Source organism: Spea bombifrons, chromosome 6 (assembly GCF_027358695.1).
Source record: "Spea bombifrons isolate aSpeBom1 chromosome 6, aSpeBom1.2.pri, whole genome shotgun sequence".
In the NCBI taxonomy this organism is placed as follows: domain Eukaryota; kingdom Metazoa; phylum Chordata; class Amphibia; order Anura; family Pelobatidae; genus Spea; species Spea bombifrons.
In genome coordinates, this window is record NC_071092.1 from 16,254,831 (window position 1) to 16,275,208 (window position 20,378).

General features: G+C 42.4%; 2 protein-coding genes across 3 annotated transcripts in view; both read left to right on the forward strand.

Annotated features, from left to right (window-relative positions):
- The window catches only part of PRRX1 (paired related homeobox 1), a 379,246-nt gene that overhangs the window by 319,528 nt on the left and 39,340 nt on the right, over positions 1 to 20,378 (forward strand). The gene's annotated exons all lie outside the window — the stretch shown is intronic.
- Positions 1 to 20,378, forward strand: part of PDE4DIP (phosphodiesterase 4D interacting protein) — a 254,630-nt gene that overhangs the window by 169,955 nt on the left and 64,297 nt on the right. Inside the window, exons 7-8 of one of the 2 annotated variants that reach the window (XM_053468624.1) lie at positions 5,384 to 5,550; positions 12,272 to 12,419. In XM_053468624.1, the coding sequence (XP_053324599.1) occupies positions 5,384 to 5,550; positions 12,272 to 12,419 (315 nt within the window). Of the gene's footprint in view, positions 1 to 5,383; positions 5,551 to 12,271; positions 12,420 to 17,236; positions 18,554 to 20,378 lie in introns of those variants that run through there. The other variant, XM_053468625.1, reaches the window with a different exon arrangement.

Here is a 20,378-nt window from a genome sequence, read left to right on the forward strand (position 1 = left end):
GATACAAAGAAGATCAACAGGGTTTAAAGGTGTCCATATCTAATCTGGGACCAAATTTACTGGTCTCAAGCTGACAGAGCCATGTTACAGTGAGTAGTATGTAACTGAATTTAAATAGCTGAATTAGATCAGACATTCCTCTGAATGTCACTAAAATCATATGTACCATGTTTGCTTGATTATAAGACAAGGTTTTTTTCAGAGCATTTAAAAAAACCCCTCGTCTTATAATCGAGGTCATCTTATAATCAGACAATTGGTTGTACCTTTTAAGGCTTTTCTTCCATGACAGAAACCTATGAGATAGGGTGTCGGGCTTTAGTTTTCTTGGAACATGGTTTTGTGGTTTTAGTCACTTGCCTTAGCTGATTTATTTTTTTTATTACACAAAGATTTTCAACAGGGTGGATGTTCCTGGAGGGTTAAGCCAAATGATTTAGGTAAATTGGAAAAATGGTCAGTGCTGCGGCAACTGACATTTAAAACTAGACTTGTGCATTTGTATTCGGGCGAACATGCAAAACGTATACGCAGCATCACAGGGGTTAACGGAAGCGGAAATCCATAGGTTCGCCGCCAGGAGTTAAAGGGCCGTGCGAACGACTCTATTGGTCGCCTGCAGGGGCCTCCTCTGGCATCAACCAATTGGTTGATGCCAGAGGAGGCCCCTGCAGGCGACCAATAGGCTCACTCGGGCGACCCTTTAACTCCTGATGCGGAACTTGGCCTGTCTCCCTGCTTCAAGTTGAACTCCTGATGACGAACCTACCGATTTCTTTCGCTCCCATTATCTACGCAGCATCGCACGGCCTGGGGTCTCCCTGTTCCAAGAGTTAAAGGTCTTTATTGGTCGTTCGTACGAACTTTTAACTCTTGGAGCGGGGAGACCAGTGGTCTCTCCTGGCCAAGTTGCATCACCAGGATTTTAAAAGTCTGTATGAGCGACTCTATTGGTCGCCAGCAGGGGGCTCGTCTGCCATCAACCAATGAAGTACAGGTCTCTGAGACGAAGGACTATGTGACAAAGGCAATCAGGGTCTCCAGATCAGTGGCACGTTTTCTTACTTCTAGGGCTGCAACTAACAATTAGTTTTTCGATTGATTGGATAAAAAAATGTATTTTATTTAAAATAATGTAATAAAAAACTATGAGAAAAAAGCCTTGTTTATATTTTCTTTGATTTACCAAACTGCCCCCAGTTATGCACATCTGACCCCCAGCTTGCCACTCTGCCCCCAGATATGCCTTATACCTGCTGTATGGCAGAGATTCCACTGTGCCCCCTGATATGCCTTATACTTTTTCTATGCCAGTGATATGCAACTGATATGCCACTCTGAAATTCATTATACCCCCCATACTCCACTCTACCTCCCCCTATACACCACTCTAACTCCCCCAGATATGCCACTCTGCCTCCCTGAAATGCATTACACCCCCATACATCACTATAACTCACCCATACACCACTCTCCCTCCTCCCCCCTCCCATACACCACTCTGCCTCCTCCTCCCTCCCATATACCACTCTGCCTCCCCCCCATACACCACTCTGCCTCCTCCCCCTCCCATACACCACTCCCATACACCACTCCCTGCTGACAGTGGTACGAAACAAACCAAACATGAAACCCAAACACATAACAATAAGAGACATACCTGTAGACTGCAGACTGAGACAAACTGAACACACAGGTGGGGCACACCTTATAAAGGAAACAGAGCTGAACTAAAAGCAAGGAATGGAAGACCAGAACAGAGCATACGGAAATCCAGGAATGGGTTAAAGCAAAACAGAGAAACTGAAGCAAAACAGATATGCAGCTCTGCAGCCTGGGTAGAACGTGACAGCGGGTCTATCAAGTCAGGAATGCTAAAGCCAAATCTTGATGCAGGATCAATGTCACTGGACTAGCCGGGTCAAAAAAAAAAAAAAAGAAAAAAAAGGTCCAACTGGATAAGCAGGGACTATGCACAAGGCATCACCAACTAAGGGCAAAGTCACAAGGCCCAGTGATTTAACTAACAGCTAAATGATCCTGTAGCGTTTCACTTTGACTTACCAGCTTTGTAGAAATTGGACCCTGTTTTTTTATTGATTATTATTAAAACTATGGATTCATGATCCTGTTTCCTCCATCCAGGTCCATTCTGATGGTCCTGCTTTCATTAATGGTATGAAAATACAAAGTTAATGACATTCTTGACATAGGGCCAGTTGTAGACTGGGAAGGTTATTATATAGTTACAGTTCAGCCTTACCCACACCTGTGAGCTTGACTTCTGTGGCTAGGAAAGTATTTGAAGGGTTATTAAGGGATAATATTCAGGAATTCATTGGGAAGAACAGTGTTATTAGCAAAAATCAGCATGGTTTTATGAAACATAAGTCATGTCAAACTAACTTAATTGCATTCTACAAAGAAGTGTAGATCAAGGTGTCGCAGTAGATGTAATCTACTTGGATTTTGCCAAGGCGTTTGAAACGGTTCCACACAATAGGTTAGTATTCAAACTGAAAGAAATTGGTCTAGATGAAAATTCCTGTTCTTGGGTAGAACATTGGCTTAATGATACAGAGAGTTGTCATAAATGGTAATTTTACAAGCTGGACAGAAGTGGTAAGTGGTGTCCCTCAAGGTTCTGTTCTCGGACCAATTTTATTCAGCATTTTTATAAATGATCTTGCAATAGGCGTTGAAAGTCATGTTTCCATGTTTGCAGATGTGACGGCCCAGGGTTAATAGGTACCATCTATATTAGTTATTGTTTGATTTCTGTATATCTCAGTATATGTGGTGATTATTGTTTGTCCGTTGTTCTCCCTCACGTCCTACCCTGTCCGTGTTTCACATGCCCTGCCCCCGAACTTTAACCCCTCATTACCGTACGCTTGCCGTCTACCTCGCAGTCCGTCACGGGGAAATTTTGAACTGCTGCTGCTCGGGGTCCCCTTGGCTGATCACGTCGCTTTTTGGACAGGATATCCTCAGGACCCTGAGCTATCCATCTGATCACCGTGAGAATGACGGCTTAAGGTTATACAGACATTGCGGGGTTTGGTGCCCGGAGTATGGCGCCGGGCTGTCCGGGCAGGGCGGGAATATGTTAATGTGATTTATGTCCCTTGCACTGTCAGACTGTATATAAGGCTGTGTGTTTCCAAATAAAGGGAGTCCTGTTTTAACCTCAACATGAGTGCCATCTGATGCTTGGGGTGGGCTGCTATGAACCCTTATTGTCCTTTTCAGCACAATAGCCATACGGTGTAGCTCAGCTTCGGCTAGCCACAGTGGTAAAGCAGCCATGTTGCAGCGGCATCACCCCTTCTCTCTGCAACGCTGGTTCTGTCTGGCGGTGAAGGGGTTAATCACTGGTATCCCGGTGGCCATAGGGAGAAGGAAGCAACGATTGGCTGGAGTACCCAGTCGGGGTACAGGTACAGGTCACGTTGGTGGCAGTGGTGGGATGCTTCCTTCCAAAGGGAATGTCCAAACCACCACCGGGACTAACGAGCCTGATGACTAAACTCTATAAAGTAATACTGTGTGAGAAGGATATTACTTTGCTGCAGAGGGATTTAGATTGGGGGACTGGGGGACTGGCACACAAATGGCAGATTATTATTATTTTTTATTTATATAGCGCCAACAATTTACACAAAGCATAATACAATACATATATTCAAGGGGTATGACAAGATGAGAATTGACAGACTAAGACAAACCGATACATTAGGTGGAGAGAGCCCTGCTCACAGATGCAAAGTTATGCACTTCGGGGTAAGGAATGCACAAGCAATTTACACCCTAAACGGTAGTGAATTAGGGATCAGAACAAATGAGAAGGATTTGTGAATTGTTACAGACAGTAAACTAGGCAACAACAACTAGGCCAATAAGGTATTGCCATGTAGAAATAGGGGCATCAATTTGCAGAATAAAAATATAATTGTGCCTCTTTTATAAATCAGTGATAAGACCACACCTTGAATATGCTGTGCAATTTTGGGCACCTATTCTTAAGAAGAATATAGCACTAGAAAAAGTGCAGAGGGGGGCTACAAATGAATAAAAGGAAAGGAACACTTTAGTTAGGTTATCAAATTTAAATCATTTTAGCTTATAAAAACCGGTGCCTCAGAGGGGATATGATAGCATCATACCAATATATTTGGGGTCAATACAAACCATTGCCTGGAAATCTATTCATAAACAGGACTATGCATAGGACACGTGGTCACGCATTTAGATTGGAAGAAAGAAGATTCAGTCTAAGGCAAAGTAAAAGGGTCTGTACAGACGTTTGAACAGCAACTGAATGAATACTTAATGAAAACATAATATTCAGGGACATCATTTTTAAATTATGGGGAAATAGCTTCTTGATCCAAGGAAAGATCTGACTGCCATTCTGGGATCAAGAAGGCATTTTATTTTCCTAGTCTGTAGCAACATTGGAAAGAGCTACAAACTGGATTTGTTTTGCCTTCTTTTGGATCGACAGCAACAGCAATTAACAGATGTGGGAAAGGCTGAACTTTATGAACGCATGTCTTTTTTAAGCCTATGTAACTATATAACCCTGTAACATTCACCCAGAGGTCAGACATTGAAAAAAATTAAAAGTTACAGCTCAGACACTACAGGCCTCTGTTAGCATGTTAAATGTTGAATGTTCATGATTTAGGAGGAAGCAATGTCACATAACAGTAGGTGAGGACGTCAGCTGCACAGAAAGATGGCTTTCCATCTCTCCTGTGCAGCTTCTGGCTACATGCATGCGTACCAAAGGTATACTCAGAGCTTGATCTGTTCCTGCCCTTATCCCTATACTGGTCCCTGTACACATACCTATGTTCATGCCTTCTACTGTACTTGTATCCTTGTCTGGTTCATCCCCTCAGCTTGCTCCTCTGGCTGCTCTACTGATTCCCGATTCAGCTTTGCTGCCTTTGCTTTTAACTACCCAGCATCCTCCGCATTGTGGTCTCTATTTCCAGACTGATTCCCTGAAATCAGCAGCAAAACATTCTACCCATGCACAATACTATTGGATAGTGTTGTGTGTGAGGAGGCAGAGAGGTGCTGCCAGACAGGTTTGTCTGCAGGGAAGGGGCTGCCCAATAGTGTGCTGTGTAGAGAGGAGAGGGGCTATCAGACAGTCTGTTGCAGACAAGCCTGTCTTGCAGCACCCATCCTCCTTGCACACAACACTAACAGTCACAACTTTGTCAGTGTTGGAAATGTTTGGATGTGCTGGTCCAAACAAGGAAGATCTAGAAGTACTTAACTTAGTAACTTCAGCATAGGAAGATAAGACACCATTGTCAAGCACATAAAACCAAAATAAACATGCATATACATATTCATTCTCTTTCAGGAAGCCAGGCTCTCAAAGAATGAAGCAGATCGGTTGTCAGCCTTAGTTGAAGCAGAGAAGGAAAATTGCATGGAGCTAAAAAAAACAATAAAAGAATACTCCATGGAAATGACAGAGGCTAGGCTCCTCCAGAAGAATTACTGTGCCACATTGACTGAAAAAGACAAGTGAGTCCAATTTTTAAATACTGAGTACTATCAAGTGACAAAAGCAGTGTTCCATTACCTAGAAAGGTGCAATGAAAAACTGAAAATGAATCAACTACCGTAATTTACCTTTCCTGGCTTTACTTCATAGCAGCATTAATATGAGTTAGCCCCCCTCCTCGCAGGACAGGAAATTAAACAGAGGCCATAAATAGACACCCCCCCCTTAACCTTACCCTAAACCCCCGGTCTAGTGACTGGCCAAAAGCAAAAGAGGGAGAGAAAGCAATGCTGCCATGGAGTAAAGCCAGGAAAGGAAAATTACGGTAAGTATGGATTATCTGTTTTCTTGGCTACACATGGCAGCATTAACAAATGGGTGTCACGATCAATATGCGAGCAAGTAAGCGAAAGGGTTCCTAATCGCAAAGAACCAATCCACACGGGAAAATCAGGCGAGGTACAATGGGGCACGAGCGGAGGCAGCGTCGAAATTACAAGCAAGGGTTATAGGCAGGCAGCAAGTGGTCAAAAGTCGGTAAGCGAGAATAGGGTCTGGTACACAAAGGGTCAAAACACAGAGAACGCTTCGGTATAGGAATCTAACTTCAACTGATACTTCAGCAAAGGATACTGGGACTGAAGCGTCTAAATACGTTCATATTGGGCGCCAAAATGACGTCATAATTTGAAACGTGTTGCCATGGCAACGGTGGAGCGCCCCCTCCCTCGTGTAGCTGGAGAGACCCTGCTTGCTGCCGTATCAGTAAGCGGGGAAGGAGCAGAGACGACATGAGACAGCGTTTCAGCGTGGGAACGATGGCCGGAGTAAGTACTTGATTTATGACAATGGGTAATACCTAAGCAATAAAGAGGGGGGGAGGTGAAATAACCACTAACAAACTGGAATACTGTGGAAAACAGACGTTTATTGAGACAAGGTCCCAAATGAATTTAGGACTACATTGGCAAACTGAGCCTCCTCTGAAGCAACCACATTCAGTGCTTTAGAAAGGTCTGGAATGAGGACCAGGCTGCTGCATGCAAATTGGAGTCAAGAGGCACCTTGGCTGCTGCTGTCCAGGAGGAGGACATAGATGGCACTTGGACCCCCTGAGCCTTTCAGATGGCTGAGACAATCCACCTACTGAGAAAAGAATAACTTCTTGATTAAGGTGGAAGAAGGACATGACCTTAGGACGAAATTGAGGGACCGGTCTTAACACAACTCTATCTGGACGGATAAAGGTAAATTATTTGTCAAATGAAAAGGCCGAGACCCTTCTGGCCAAGGTTAATGAAATCATTATCTTTTGAGATAAAGTAGACATAGGGATAGACTTGATTGGTTTGAAAGGGCTAAAAGTTAGGGGAGATAAACGCTGGATCGTAGGCCTGATCTTCAAAACATCCCTGAGAAATCCTGAGACGTCCTTATCCTTGGCCCAGATAACCCCGGAAAGGACAGAGATGGCTGAAACTTACACCTTCAGTGTGTTTAGGCTGAGGCCTTTGTCAAACCTCATTTGTGGAAAGTCGAAAACCTTCTGGAGAGGTGGATCTGAAGGGGAGACTTGAGCTTCATGGGCCCAAGAAGCAAAAAATACTGGATCTTGTAGTAAATAGCAGAGGTAGACTGCTTCCTCTCTTGGAGCATAGTCTGAATGACTGCAGAAGAAAACCCTTTTGCAGCAAGGCTCAATCTTTCAGTCTCCAAGCCATCAAGTGCAGACCTTGAGGGGCGGGAGGAACAATTGGGTACTGACAGAGTAAGGTTCTGGATGCTGAGGCTTTCTCTTTCTGGATCTTGCAAAGTACAGCGGGAACTGGAGGAAACAATTTAACCCAGGCTAAATTTCCAAGGGATTGACAAAGCATCCGAGTCTAGAGGCCAGGGGATCAAAATGTCTGGAATACAAAGATGATTCCTGAAGGAGGCCATGATGTCTATCTAGGGGAGACCCCATCTGTTGACAAACCTCTAATATATTTGAGTGGATAGTTACCACACCCCGGGATCTAACTTGCTTGTGCTCAGGAAGTCTGCCACTGAATTGTCTGGACCTGTTACTTAAACTTCCATCAAATTTTGCTTGTAGAAGAAGGCAGCTTTCTTTTGTTCCACCCTGGTGATTTAGGTAGGAGGTTGCGGTCTTGTTATTTACGAATGAGGTGTTGGAGAGCCATGAGGACTGCTCTAAACTCCAATATGTTGGAGGAAACATACGCACGAGTCTGAAGTGCCAGCGACCCTGAAAGTAATGATCTCGATGATGAGCACCCCAACTTGTGCTGCTTGCAACTGTTTTAACAACCTCCCTAGAGATACTGACTAAAGGGAAACCTCTAGAAAGATGTCCACCATCTGAGTTCCTGTTTTACCCAGCTCAGAATAACTGCATGATGGTTGAGATGGTGGTGATCCTGATGGAACTGACTATGGTGCTTAGACCGAAAGGTAAAGCTCAGAATTGATAATTCATCCCTGCTATTGCAAAACAAAGAAAGCACTGATGAGCAGGAAGAATTGGAACGTGAAAGTAGGTCTATAGCCCCCATCCAGTCTCCTGGTTGTATTGCCAGGACAAAGGAATATAGGGATTCCATTCTGAATTCCCTGGTGCATAGAAAGCCGTTTAAGCTGTAAAAGTCTAAGATAGGACGCCACTCTTCTGGTGGGTTCTGAACAAGAAATAGAGGGGACCTACACAAGACCTCTGGACTGAGAGACCTTCAGAAATGTCATTGACTCTGAAACTGCAAACCGGACCTGCCTGACCTGATCTCCAAGGTTGGCCTCTGGCAAACTCCTTTCCAGGCATGTATTGTCTGGTGTAACGAAAAAAGTCCTGGGTTCCTAAAGATTCTTCTGTCTGACACTGAACCCTGGGAAAAAAATCCTTCTGCTGTCTTGGGGAAGAAAAACCTTAATTTAATTATTTTGTCCAGGTTCTTTCTGAAAAATATTCCCCCGTAAAAGGGGTTGGAAAAAAGGCAAATCTTAGAGGGGGGATCTGGGACTTATGACTTCAACCAGAGAGCTCTCTTAGCAGCCACCGAAAAGGCTATAGAGTGGTTTGAAATACGGACCAAGTCAAAGCTACGGCGAGGGTGATAGTCCATACCAGAAATCAGATCTCGAAAGGAAACCAGATTATCCACGAATAGTAGTATTGCAGGCTAAACAGCCTGCAAACGCACTGCAGCCTCTATTTTTAGAGCTGAATCCCAGAAGAGCCAATCTTGCTCCATAAAAGGATAAACCTTGGAGACCCGACTGGATAGAGAAACCTTTTTCTCCCACTCCTTTGTGAACAAACCTCTAAACGCATCATGATGAGGGAAAGTTGCCTTTTTCTTATGCAGAAGAAATCAGATGGTTAATAGCTCTAATGTCCGGAGATTCTGGGACCTCCAAATAATCCAGGCTAGCATAATTTCTGGAGGAGTGACGGCGGTCCCTGCAGCTTCCTTGAGATACTCTTCACAAAGACTCATCCCTTGGATTGTCTTGTTGTTACATGCTTCACATCTGGGAGTTTTGCTCCACCTTTTGTGCGGCTGGGGATCCTACTCTGGTACCTGTGGACTAATAATTTAAATGCCCTCCTTTCCCTAGCTAAGGAAAAACTAAAATCCCATGGCTTATCTCACATACCTAGAATGTGACCTCTTAGATGCTGAGGATGATAGTAGCTGAAAAAAGGGGAAAGATTTAACAAAAAAACAAAGCCAGGCAGCAAGACAAATAAAGGCAAAATAAACTAACCAGTAGCAAACAATAGAAGCGGCAAAAAATATTGGGACAGAGAAAACAGCCCAGTAGCAAAAAATGCCAGGGCCACTTTAAAAATGGTGCTCTGAAGAAAAATTAGCTCCATCTTAAGAGCTAGGGACCAATCAGAAATTCCCAAGAGAATTGTGGCATTTTGCACTTGAGCAATGCTGCAGGAAGAAGCTCATTGCCCCCACACAGCCTCCAGGCAAATGAAGGGGAAGAAAAATAGTTTTAAAAACAGGAAAAAGGCACAAAAATGCCATGAAAGTGGTAGGAGGACTGCTCTAGAGCTTCCTATAGATAAAACGAGGGGGAAAGAAGACAAAGGTAATTCCTTTTGTAACCTTTTGTTTGAATGACTCCTATAGTGCTTCCAGTTGTTTATTACGGTCCTCAGTGTTGGACCAAATGCTGTGGTACCTGATGGCTTGGCTGTTAATAATACCTTGCTAAGAGTGGGATGGGTGAAAGCTGTGGAGGTAGCTGCATCTGTCTGTGGGTTTGCTTTATACAGATGAGGGGAGCTTCCCACAGGTGATTTTTATTGTTTTGGCTAAGTACAGTTACCGCATTCAACCATGCAAGTCAAAAATACTCAGCTTACTAATCACTATATCACTATTAGTAAAAGAAAATAGTAAAAAAAAACAAACCAAAAAAACAGGTGTAATAACATGTAAAAATAATTCTCTAGTGATGCCACCATCAGTGGAACTACCCAGTTCCAACAAAATGTAAAAGAAAGGACAAAACTGTCACGCACAGCGAAGTTGGAGACACTGATGCAGGTAGGACAAGGAGCAGACGGTTCAAGGTAAAAGTCAAGCCGAGGTCAGGGTGCCAGAGGTCAGGAAATACAATAAACGACCCGAGGTAAGGAATCCGGAGGACAGAGTAAACAGGAACAAGCCAAGGTTACACACCTAAGACAAAACCAAAACGCGCACAGAGAAGTAGCACTATGAAACATAGGCATGACCATCAGAGGGCAAAGTCTTGATGCCCACTGAGGGTTTATAAAGGATGGGAAGTGACTAGGCACCAATTAGAGGTATTGGCGCCAAGAAAAAGTCGGACGTCGCTTCCCGTTCGGTGGATTCTGGTGGCCATCTTGAGTGTGGCAAGACCGTATAGGCGCTCTTGGTCTTACCATCAGAGGGCGCACGGAGGTGGATCCAGGTCTTCTTTTCCTCTGTGCCAGCGGCAGTTGGCTGGTGGAGGGAGGTCTTCCATTCTACCATGGTGGCAGCTACGGCTGCTGGCTGACGGAGGGAGGTCTCCCTCTCCTCCATGGTGGCAGCTGCAGCGGTTGGTTGATGGAGGGAGGTCTCCCTCTCCTCCGTGGTGCCAGCTGAGGCTGACGGAGGGAGGTCTCCCTCTCCTCCATGGTGGCAGCTGCAGCGGTTAGTTGATGGAGTGGGGTCTCCCTCTCCTACGTACTGGCAGCTGGTGATTCAGGTAGGTGAAAAAAAGTGTGTATTTCATTGAGTAAGTCCTAAAATTGGTCATGTATCTTCCCAAAAATAATGGCATAAAATAAAGTTACAAATACCAGCATTTGAAATACCCATGGAGTGTCTACTGATTTTATGGGATAAATTAATTTAGCCGACTTCAAAAAAATCGGATATGGGACAGGCTGACCAAAATTCTAAAACAAAAATGTGCACCTCCCAAATGTGTCCCTTTAGGCCCCAAACAGCCCAACAAATCAATGCATGGGTGGTATCACTGTACTCAGGGATGTTGCTGAACACATTTTTAAAAACTGAATTACTCATGTCCCAAATGTGGCCTTTTAGCCCTAAGCAACCAGACAAACCTATGCATAAGTGGTATCATGTTGTTTAGAAGTAACATATACAAAGAGCTGTAAATTCACACCTAAAGTACAATGTGGGCGGGAAAACCCCCCCAAAAAAATATTACAAATTTTGACTAAGGTGTATACCAGCATTTGAAAGCCCCTGGGGTGTCTAGTTTGCAAAAATTTATGGTTTGATGGGGTAGATTGATTTGGCCAACTTTAAAGATGTCCCAAACAGGACATGAGCCCAAAATGAGAAGATTTGTTTTTGAAATAGCAATGTGCTGATTCACTATAACTTAAAAAACAAACAAACAAACAAACAAAAACATTGGGTATTTCTAAACTCAGGGCAAATATTAGAATCTATTTAGCCGGTTTTTGATTAGATTTTATAAATTAGTAAACTATTTTTCAAATAAAAGTCAGAAAAAGTCTTTTTTCAATGTTTCACTATATTTTCTAATTTGTTTATGGTAAATTAGAAGAAATTATAACAGTAATGGTATCTAAAGAAAGCCCTTCATGTACTGAAATGTACTGGTCGGTTGTCCCAATACAATTTGTCCATATAGTGTACTGTATGTGTATGTATGTATGTATGTGTATATATATATATATATATATATATATATATATATATATATATATATATATATATATATATATATATATATTGAAAACACATATTGTATAGTGCACCAGATGGATTGAAACTTTGTATGAGCATGTTTAGCGCTGACTTTTGTTATAACTTGTTTTCAAAGTTTTTTCAGAAACATATAACCATTTCAATCATACATGCACTAGATAATCCTAATTGCGCTTTTCCCTATTATCTTCTGAAATGAAGTAGTTTAACAGCGTGTTTACAACAGTTTCATAAACTCTTTCTTTCTTTGCTATATATTATTCCCAGTAAGCTTGCAGTGTGAGGCATTTGTTGTGTCCATTAATTTTGCAGTCAAGAAAATATGTATGATTGAGCTACATATAAACGGTATGCAGAGAAAAACTTTGTAAAGTTCTTAACATTTAACTAAAACAAAACCTGCTGCACATGTACAGTGCAGATTAGATATCTATGATTATATTTCTGACATGTCTTAGAGGTTTCTCATATTAAAATATTTTTTATACATTTTTATTCCTCACAGGATGATCCAACAGTTGGCACTGGTCTTAGACAGCAAAGACTCTCTTATAAACCAACAAAAAGAGGAGAACAAGAATCTTGTTACAAGTCTCGAGCAAACCATACATGATCTGAAATTCTCCTTACAGAACAAAGAATGTGAACTGAAGGTATGTAGATAGGTGGATGCAATGTGATACTGCTCTTTGCAGCTACAATAACCTAGTTATGTGCCTGACTAATCCACCATATGCCTTTGCCCTGTGCATTCTTTAGATATGCTAAGTGACCATTAACAGTCAGGTCATATGCAAAACATATATTAATAATAACACCGATTCATAATCATGCATCTTTTGTGCATATTTAGAATGGAGAAAGCACACCCTACAAAAAGAGTACAGATTTGGCTAGCACAATTTAAACCGTTTGGATGGAATTGTGAAGTCCGTGGTAGTGAGTCATAAGTAGCAAATGTGACATATCTGTGGACTTCATAAATAGCAAAAATTCATAGATGCGAGAGTTATCTCTGTGGCGTGCACTGGAGAGAAAATAAAATCAAAATTCTCTATTTGGACATCTATTGTTCAACACAACACTAGGGGGAGGTCACTTATTGTTTGTGTGTACCCCTGGGCTGGATTGGAAATTTGAGATAAACTGAGAAGGTATGAATAATGATGGAAAAATGTCTAGTGTGGTAACTAGGGGCCTGCCCTACAGACAGAAAAAGCTTTACTTCACCCTCCAAGCAAGTAGTTAAGTTTTCTGTTAATTTCTCCTTTTTATTTTCATCTATTAATAATCCTTTTTTGTATGGACTGTGACTATTGTTTTGTTCGTAACAAATATTCCTTTATTAGGTTCTGCCTACCTTAAGTTATTAAGGTAAAGACTCACATTACCTAATTAGACTAAGTTATAAAGGCATATTTCGTGGGTTTTTGGTCTAGTTCGGGGCACCAAGGCATCCCATTTATAAATTGGCTGTGTGGTGGCAGTGTTAGGATATTAGTTAAATCATTATACTTAAATGGGGTGGTAATAAGGTTTTTTTTTCTTCACTATTTCCAGTCTAGGACAGACAGATGGTGAATTTTAACCCTTTTACCACCAGAACCATATCATGCGTACTCTTGGAGTGACACTTTTTTTACTTTTTTGGAGTTGATGAATTTTTTACCCAACTTCCAAACAGATGTTGTATATTTTAAACTTTGAAGGTCTGCATGATACTACATAGAACATACAAAGCAAAATAATATACAATTTTGTCAATTTGACATAATCGTTCCTCTTCTCCTCCCCCTTTCTTTTTTTTCTTGCCCTATTTTTATCTTTTTTATCTGTTTTCGTTCTATTTTTGCCTCTTTGTCTTTCTTACTATATTTTCCATATTTCTTTTTTCCTTCCCCCTATCTTTATATCTATCCTTACTCACTCTGTTTTGGCTGAGAGAGACTGGAGAATGAGAGACTGAATTGGAAAAGCCTGGTCCTTTTTTAAAAAAAAAAAAAAAAAATACCTTATTAGGCCAGGTGAGCTGCAACAAGCTTCACAATTGTGTACATCCTGGCCTGCACTTCTGGGGTAGTTGGAGCACCAGCCCAATATGGATGCTCTGCTACAGTGACCCATAACATCATTTGGGGATTTAACTCGCTGGTGAAGTCAAATAGAATTAGCCAAATAAGGCATTAGGTGCCTTCCATCCACCTCTATACCTGACTTTATGTCGCAGTTAGGTTTACCCACGTTAAGAAAATGAACAATAAAAAGGTCCCACCGTTTGCAGAACTATGAAAAGGTCTATAAAGTTTAATATCAACAGTTTCATGTTCTAGTAACCTTTTAACAGGCACAGTTAAAATCTGGCTCTATGTAGTTTAAATACCTGTAGTTGTGGAAAATTGTACAATTTAGACTGTACAATTTAATAATACATGAGGCCAGAATTCTCTTTTTTACTTGAGAATATATGCATCCATTTGCATATATATAAAAAAAAAAAACGCTGGGAAAGAAAAACTATCAATATGGACGTACTTGTGGGCCTGTGCCTCTAGATGACTGGGTCAGAGCATCTCTAAAACTGCAGCTCTTGTTGGATGTTCCCGGTTTGCAGTGATCAAAAGTGAAGGGCAAAGGTGCCACTGTTACACATGTTGTTTGGTTAAGCTAGGGGACCCAGGGTAATTTTTGCACCAAGGCTCTTTGGTTTCTAGTTATGCCCGGAACCATCTAATATGCCATATTTTTGATAGATAAACATAATAAAATGACTGTATAAGAGGCTATTTTGATCGTAATAGTTATGGTATTTGATTTGGGACACCTGACGATTACACCTACAGGGAGTTTTATGACATCACATTCTACATACATACACATTAATATGCAGCTATAGCAGCTTCCACTCTTCTAGGAAGGCTTTCCACAAGATTTTAGAGTGTTTCTGTGGGAATTTTTGCTCGTTCATCCAGGACAGCATTTGTAAGGTCATGCACTGATGTAGGACGAGAAGGCCTGGCTCACAATCTGTGTTCCAGTTCATCCCAAAGGTGTTCAATGGGGTTGAGGCCAGGGCTCTGTTTAAGCCTGTAAAGTTCTTCCACACCAAACTCATCCAACTATGGACCTCGCTGTGAACACTGGGGCACAGTCATGCTGGAATAGAAAAGGTCCTTGCCCAAACTGTTCCCACAAAGTTGGAAGTATAGCATTGTCCAAAATGTCTTTGTATGTTTAAGCATTAAGATTTTCCTTCGCTGGAAGTAAGGGTCCTAGTCCAACCACTGAAAAACAGCCCCATAACATTATCCTTCCTCCGCCAAACTTAACAGTTAGCACAGTGCAGTCAGCCAGGTAACATTCTCCTGGCATCTGCCAAACCCAGACTTGTCAGGCTTCCATACAGAGAAGTGTAATTAGTCACTCCATAGAACACATTCCCACTGCCCCAGAGTCCAGTGGCAGCGTGCTTTACACCACTTGATCCGACGCTTGGCATTGTACGTGGCGATGTGAGATATACATGCAGGGGCTCGGCCATGAAAACCCATTCCATTAAGCTCCCGTCACACAGTTTTCGTGCTGAACATTGGTGGATTTTACACACCATGCACTTCAGCACTCGGTGACCCCGCTCTGTGACTTTATGCGGTCTTCTGCTTTGTGGCTGAGATGCTGCTGTTCTTAAACACTTTCACGTTCCAATAATATCACTAACAGTTGACCGTGGAATATCTAGTTGGGATGAAATTTCATGAACTCACATATTGCAAAGGTGGCATCCTATCACAGTACTGTCCGTCCCCCCACAAATGAATCGTTCAGTCTACTGAACCGATTCATCTGGATCACTGAAAAGGATCAAAAGAACAATTTGTTCATGATCCGGACATCACTAGTGAGCAGCCTCGGTTTCACTGCAGGGTCACTTGACCCCGATACGTTTGTCTCCCCGTACCAGTTCAAAATTCTTTAGAAAGGACCCTTCCGACCTGGACTGCACCTAAACAGGTCGGAAGGGCCGTTTCCAAAGAATTTTGAACCGGTACAGGGAGACAGGAAGAAGGGGTCGCACTGAGGCATCCCTGTAGTTAAGCCAGTGGGGTGGAATGTAAGAAGTAATTGCCCTGCTCTCTACTTTGTATAGTTTCTTCACTGACCGATCCAGCTAGGCTTTAAAAATATTGGCATCTCTAAACGAATAGAGGCATGCAACAAAATATTGCCTGGGGTGCAACTCGGTCTAGGATGGCCCTGAGAATCACTAAAAGTGCTGCAAGTTTGAATACAGGAGTAGGCCGCTTTGAGCGGGGTCAACCAATGTTACAAAGATTCGAATCATTCAGAGAATCTCACTGGCACAATAATGTTATAAATAAATACACTAATAATCTTCACTGCCCCCCCCCAGGATTTAGATTCCCCTTAGCCCCCCCCTTTACCTCTAACTGCACCTTGAGTTAACTTTATTAAATTAACCCTCAGTCCTCAGCATTAAATTAACCCTAAAGGCCCCATTAACCATAACTGCCCCTAAATTAACCCTAAAGACCCCATTAACCATAACTGACCCTAAATTAACCTTAAAGACCCCATTAACCATAACTGACCCTAAATTAACCCTAAACACCCCATCAACCATAACAGCCCCTAAAATTAACCCTAAATACCCCATTAACCATAACTGCCCCTAAATTAACCCTAAATACCCCATTAACCATAACGACCCATAAATTAATTGCATGTACTCCAGGTAAATTACTTAATAAATTGGTATGGTTGATGGGGTCTTTAGTGTTAATTTAGGGGCCGTTATAGTTAATGGGGCTTTTAGGGTTAATTTAGGGGCAGTTATGGTTAATGGGGTGTCTAGGGTTAATTTGGGGCTAGGACCCCATAAATATGTGCTGCACAATAATGACACTATGACATTTGGGTCTAGTGTTTAATCATTTTCAGGTATGTTTTTATTGCTAGTCTGGTGGTGGGCGCCCCTATTCCATCATAAAACTACTACTCCATCTGGAAACCTACAGGATTGGTATTAGTAGAACCAATTATATATAATCTGTTAGAGACCCTAGATGCTGATAGGAGAAGGGTGGTCAGTGATCTAATATTGTCAGCATACTTTTATGACTTACAAACATCAATCACAGCTTAACTACCTCTAATAGGAATAACGGTGGGCCATATTGGCATGTCAGTGACATCACACATAGCTGATGCTAGACTGAGGCTAGTTGGTTAATCTTACTTGTATCCGAAGGTCTGCTTGGGAAAAAAAATGATTTTACACTTCGTACAGCAGTTACTATAACGCCAGGCGGAAGTCCGCGACAAACGCATGCGCAGGTTTCCATTAATATTTTTGTGAACTACATTTCCCAGCATATATCGCTCTAAAATCCGTAGCCATCTTGGAAAAAGAGCCGAAAGCCGGGGGAGCGTATCTGCAGGCTAACGGTATTTGAAGGGTGGTGACAATTTATTTGTTGAAGCCCGGCTAGTTGGTTGAGAAAAATCTGTTGGATTTGTGTGGCTTGTACCGTGTATCCTGACCTGTATTTCAAGCAGCTTAGTGTCGTAGAAGCGGCTTCTCGGCCATTCGGCTACTCTTTAGATTTTGTCTGTGAAGGCTATTATTTAAATGCTGGACTCCAAGATGAAAGAACTGTGTAGGATATGTGGTCGTGAACTTTATGGAAACCAGCGTCGCTGGATCTTTCACACCGCGTCCAAACTGAATTTGCAAGTAGTGTTAACCCATGTTCTTGGGAAAGAAATCACTCGAGATGGCAAAGCTGAGTTTGCCTGCAGCAAATGTGCATTCATTTTGGAGCGCATCTACAGGTTTGACACTGTAATTGCCCGGATTGAAGCCCTATCCATTGAGCGGTTGCAGAAACTTCTTTCAGAGAAAGATAGATTGAAACATTGCCTCGCTAACCTGTACAAAAGGAACAACAATGAAGAAGATGACCTACAGATCACGGGCTGTGAAGGCCCTGTAGATATTTCAAATTTCCCGGATGTAAGGTATTCTGCTCTTCTTCAGGACGATTTTGTTTTTTCTGGGTTTGAATGTTGGACGGAGTTAGAGGAGCAGAACATTGAGCCACAGCATTGCCAGCACACCGGCTGTACAGGGACCCGTCCAAGAAAATGCCGGTGCTGTTCTACCTTGAGAGTAGCTGATTCTGATTATGAAGCAGTTTGCAAGGTACCAAGGAAAGTGGCAAGGAGCATGTCTTGTGGACCTTCAGGCAAATGTTCTGCCAGTACGTGTAATGAAGAGCTAACTGTAACCCAGCCGTCACTTGGTGTTGTGACAGACGGCAAGGCATCAATCGATGTTGAGTGCATGGAAAAAATGTCTTCTGGCTCTTCATTAGAGTCGCTCCCCAATACTTTGGAGACTGGTTCTCAGACTCAAAAAGAAGACGTCATTAAATCAACTTCAGATTATAGAAAGTGTGATTGTTGCTGTAGTAACATGACTGTCTGCTCTTCTATTTGTGGAAGCAAGTTGGATGTAGCATTAAATCTGGTTAAAACACTCAAGTACAAGCCAGTCCAGAGTCAAAAAGGTAGCAGAATACCTGTTAAGTCTTTCCTTACAAGCTTCAAACTTAAGAGTACTTTAAGCAGCAGCCCTTCAAACATACCAGCTTCTGGAATCCTTAGTATTACGGGATCTCATAAGGTGGAACAAGACGTCATTGTCAACGTTTCTGATTTGCACATGTGGCAGGATATTTATGATGATTATTTGCCACTTCGCCCAGAGGTATATGTTCAAATTCCTAAATACTCAGTTACACAAATTAATCTCTGATGAATGTGAGAAATAGGTATTAAACAAGGAGATGAATCTGGTAACTCATTACAGTATGCATATAAGTAAAGTTACTGTATTCTTTAGTTGGTGGAGTTAGAAAATTAGACATCTGTCTCATTTAACTTTCCCCTGGCTGCCTCCAGGGAAAGTAGGACATTCATCACTTGTTCCATTAAATGAAGCCCATGCAAAACCTGTATTAAGAAATTTAAAACACAATTTTGAGGGCTAGATCGTTTATTGAATTGTTATTCTGATGGGTGTTATGGCTTTGTATAATATAGGAATTATTTATAAATCTGTGTTGACTTTTACAAAAACAGTTGACTTAATGAAAGAGCAGGAAGACTTTTTTTTTAAAATTCTTTTTCTACAGTTGCTAAATTTAAAAACTTCATTGTTGTAGGGTAGCACAATTTTCCAGTATGCCTGCAGAATCAGCTCTTTTGTAAACAAAATATGATTAGAGAATCTACTCTTTTGCTCTCTATGTGTAAAAGGGAGCTTGGACTAACTGTTATTCCCTTATGAAATCAATTAAAATCCCCTGATGCTAAACATCGGAGAACACTTTGTTACACATTAACCCCTTCACAACAAAGCCTGTACGGGGTCACGATGCACCGCATTGGTGACAAAGCGGTGACAGAAATGCCTTATGCCCCCCATTTAAACCCCCCCAACTTACCGGTGCTTCTGACTCCCGGTGTGTTGTCCGGGCAGTAGGAAGACATCTACGCGATTTGCGTAGGCAACTTCCGCTGCAGCCGGAAGGAGGTGGGGTTAGCAGTGGGGGTTGTCTGCGTCGAACGCGCAAACCTTCCCCGGCTGTCAGATGGACGCAGACAACCCCCGCTGCTAACCCCACCTCCTTCCGGCTGCAGCGGAAGTTGCCTACGGAAATCGCGTAGATGTCTTCCTACTGCCCGGACAACACACTGGGAGTCAGAAGCACCGGTAAGTTGGGGGGGGGGGTTTAAATGGGGGGCATAAGGCATTTCTGTAGGCAGAGTGCTCTATGAAATGCCTTTTAACCCTCTATATGCCACTCTGCCTCCTGAAATGCTTTCTACCTCCATATATGCCACTCTGCCCCATAATATGCCTTTTAACCCCCTAAATGCCAGAGTGGCATATAGGGGTATAAGGCATTTCTGGAAGCAGAGTGGCACATAGAGGTTAAAAGGCATATCATTGGGCACAGTGGCATTTGGAGGGTTAAAAGGCTTATCATGGGGCAGAGTGGCATATAGGGGGTATAAGGCATTTCAGGGGCAGAGTGGCAAGCCTGGGGGCAGATGTGCATAACTGGGGGGGCAGGTTGGAAAATAAAAGTAAATAAAAACAGAATATTTTTCTCAATCGTAGCTTTTTTTAAAAAGTTTACCTGAATTTAACATTTACTGGTAAAACTTTTTTCCTATGGGGTCGTCTTATATTCAGGCTTTTTCTTCTTTTCCTAAATTAATATTCAGATTTTGGGGGGTCGTCTTATAATCAGGGTCGTTTTATAATCTAGCAAATACGGTACCTGCGTCGCTGCGATTGGCAGCTTTGCAGGATCCACAGAAGCCTCACAAGTGAGGCTGGCCGTGGATTGTGGGAGGAAGGCCCTCCCCTGAAAAAAATGGCCGCCGCCAAACGGATCATTAAAGAAGGCGGCCGGCTAAAACAGTGCTTAGGAATCGATTGGCAATCGTTTCCTAAGCATAATCGGTGTTGCTGACATGCCTCGATATCGAGGCATGTCTGTAACACAGCCCCCTACCCCGAT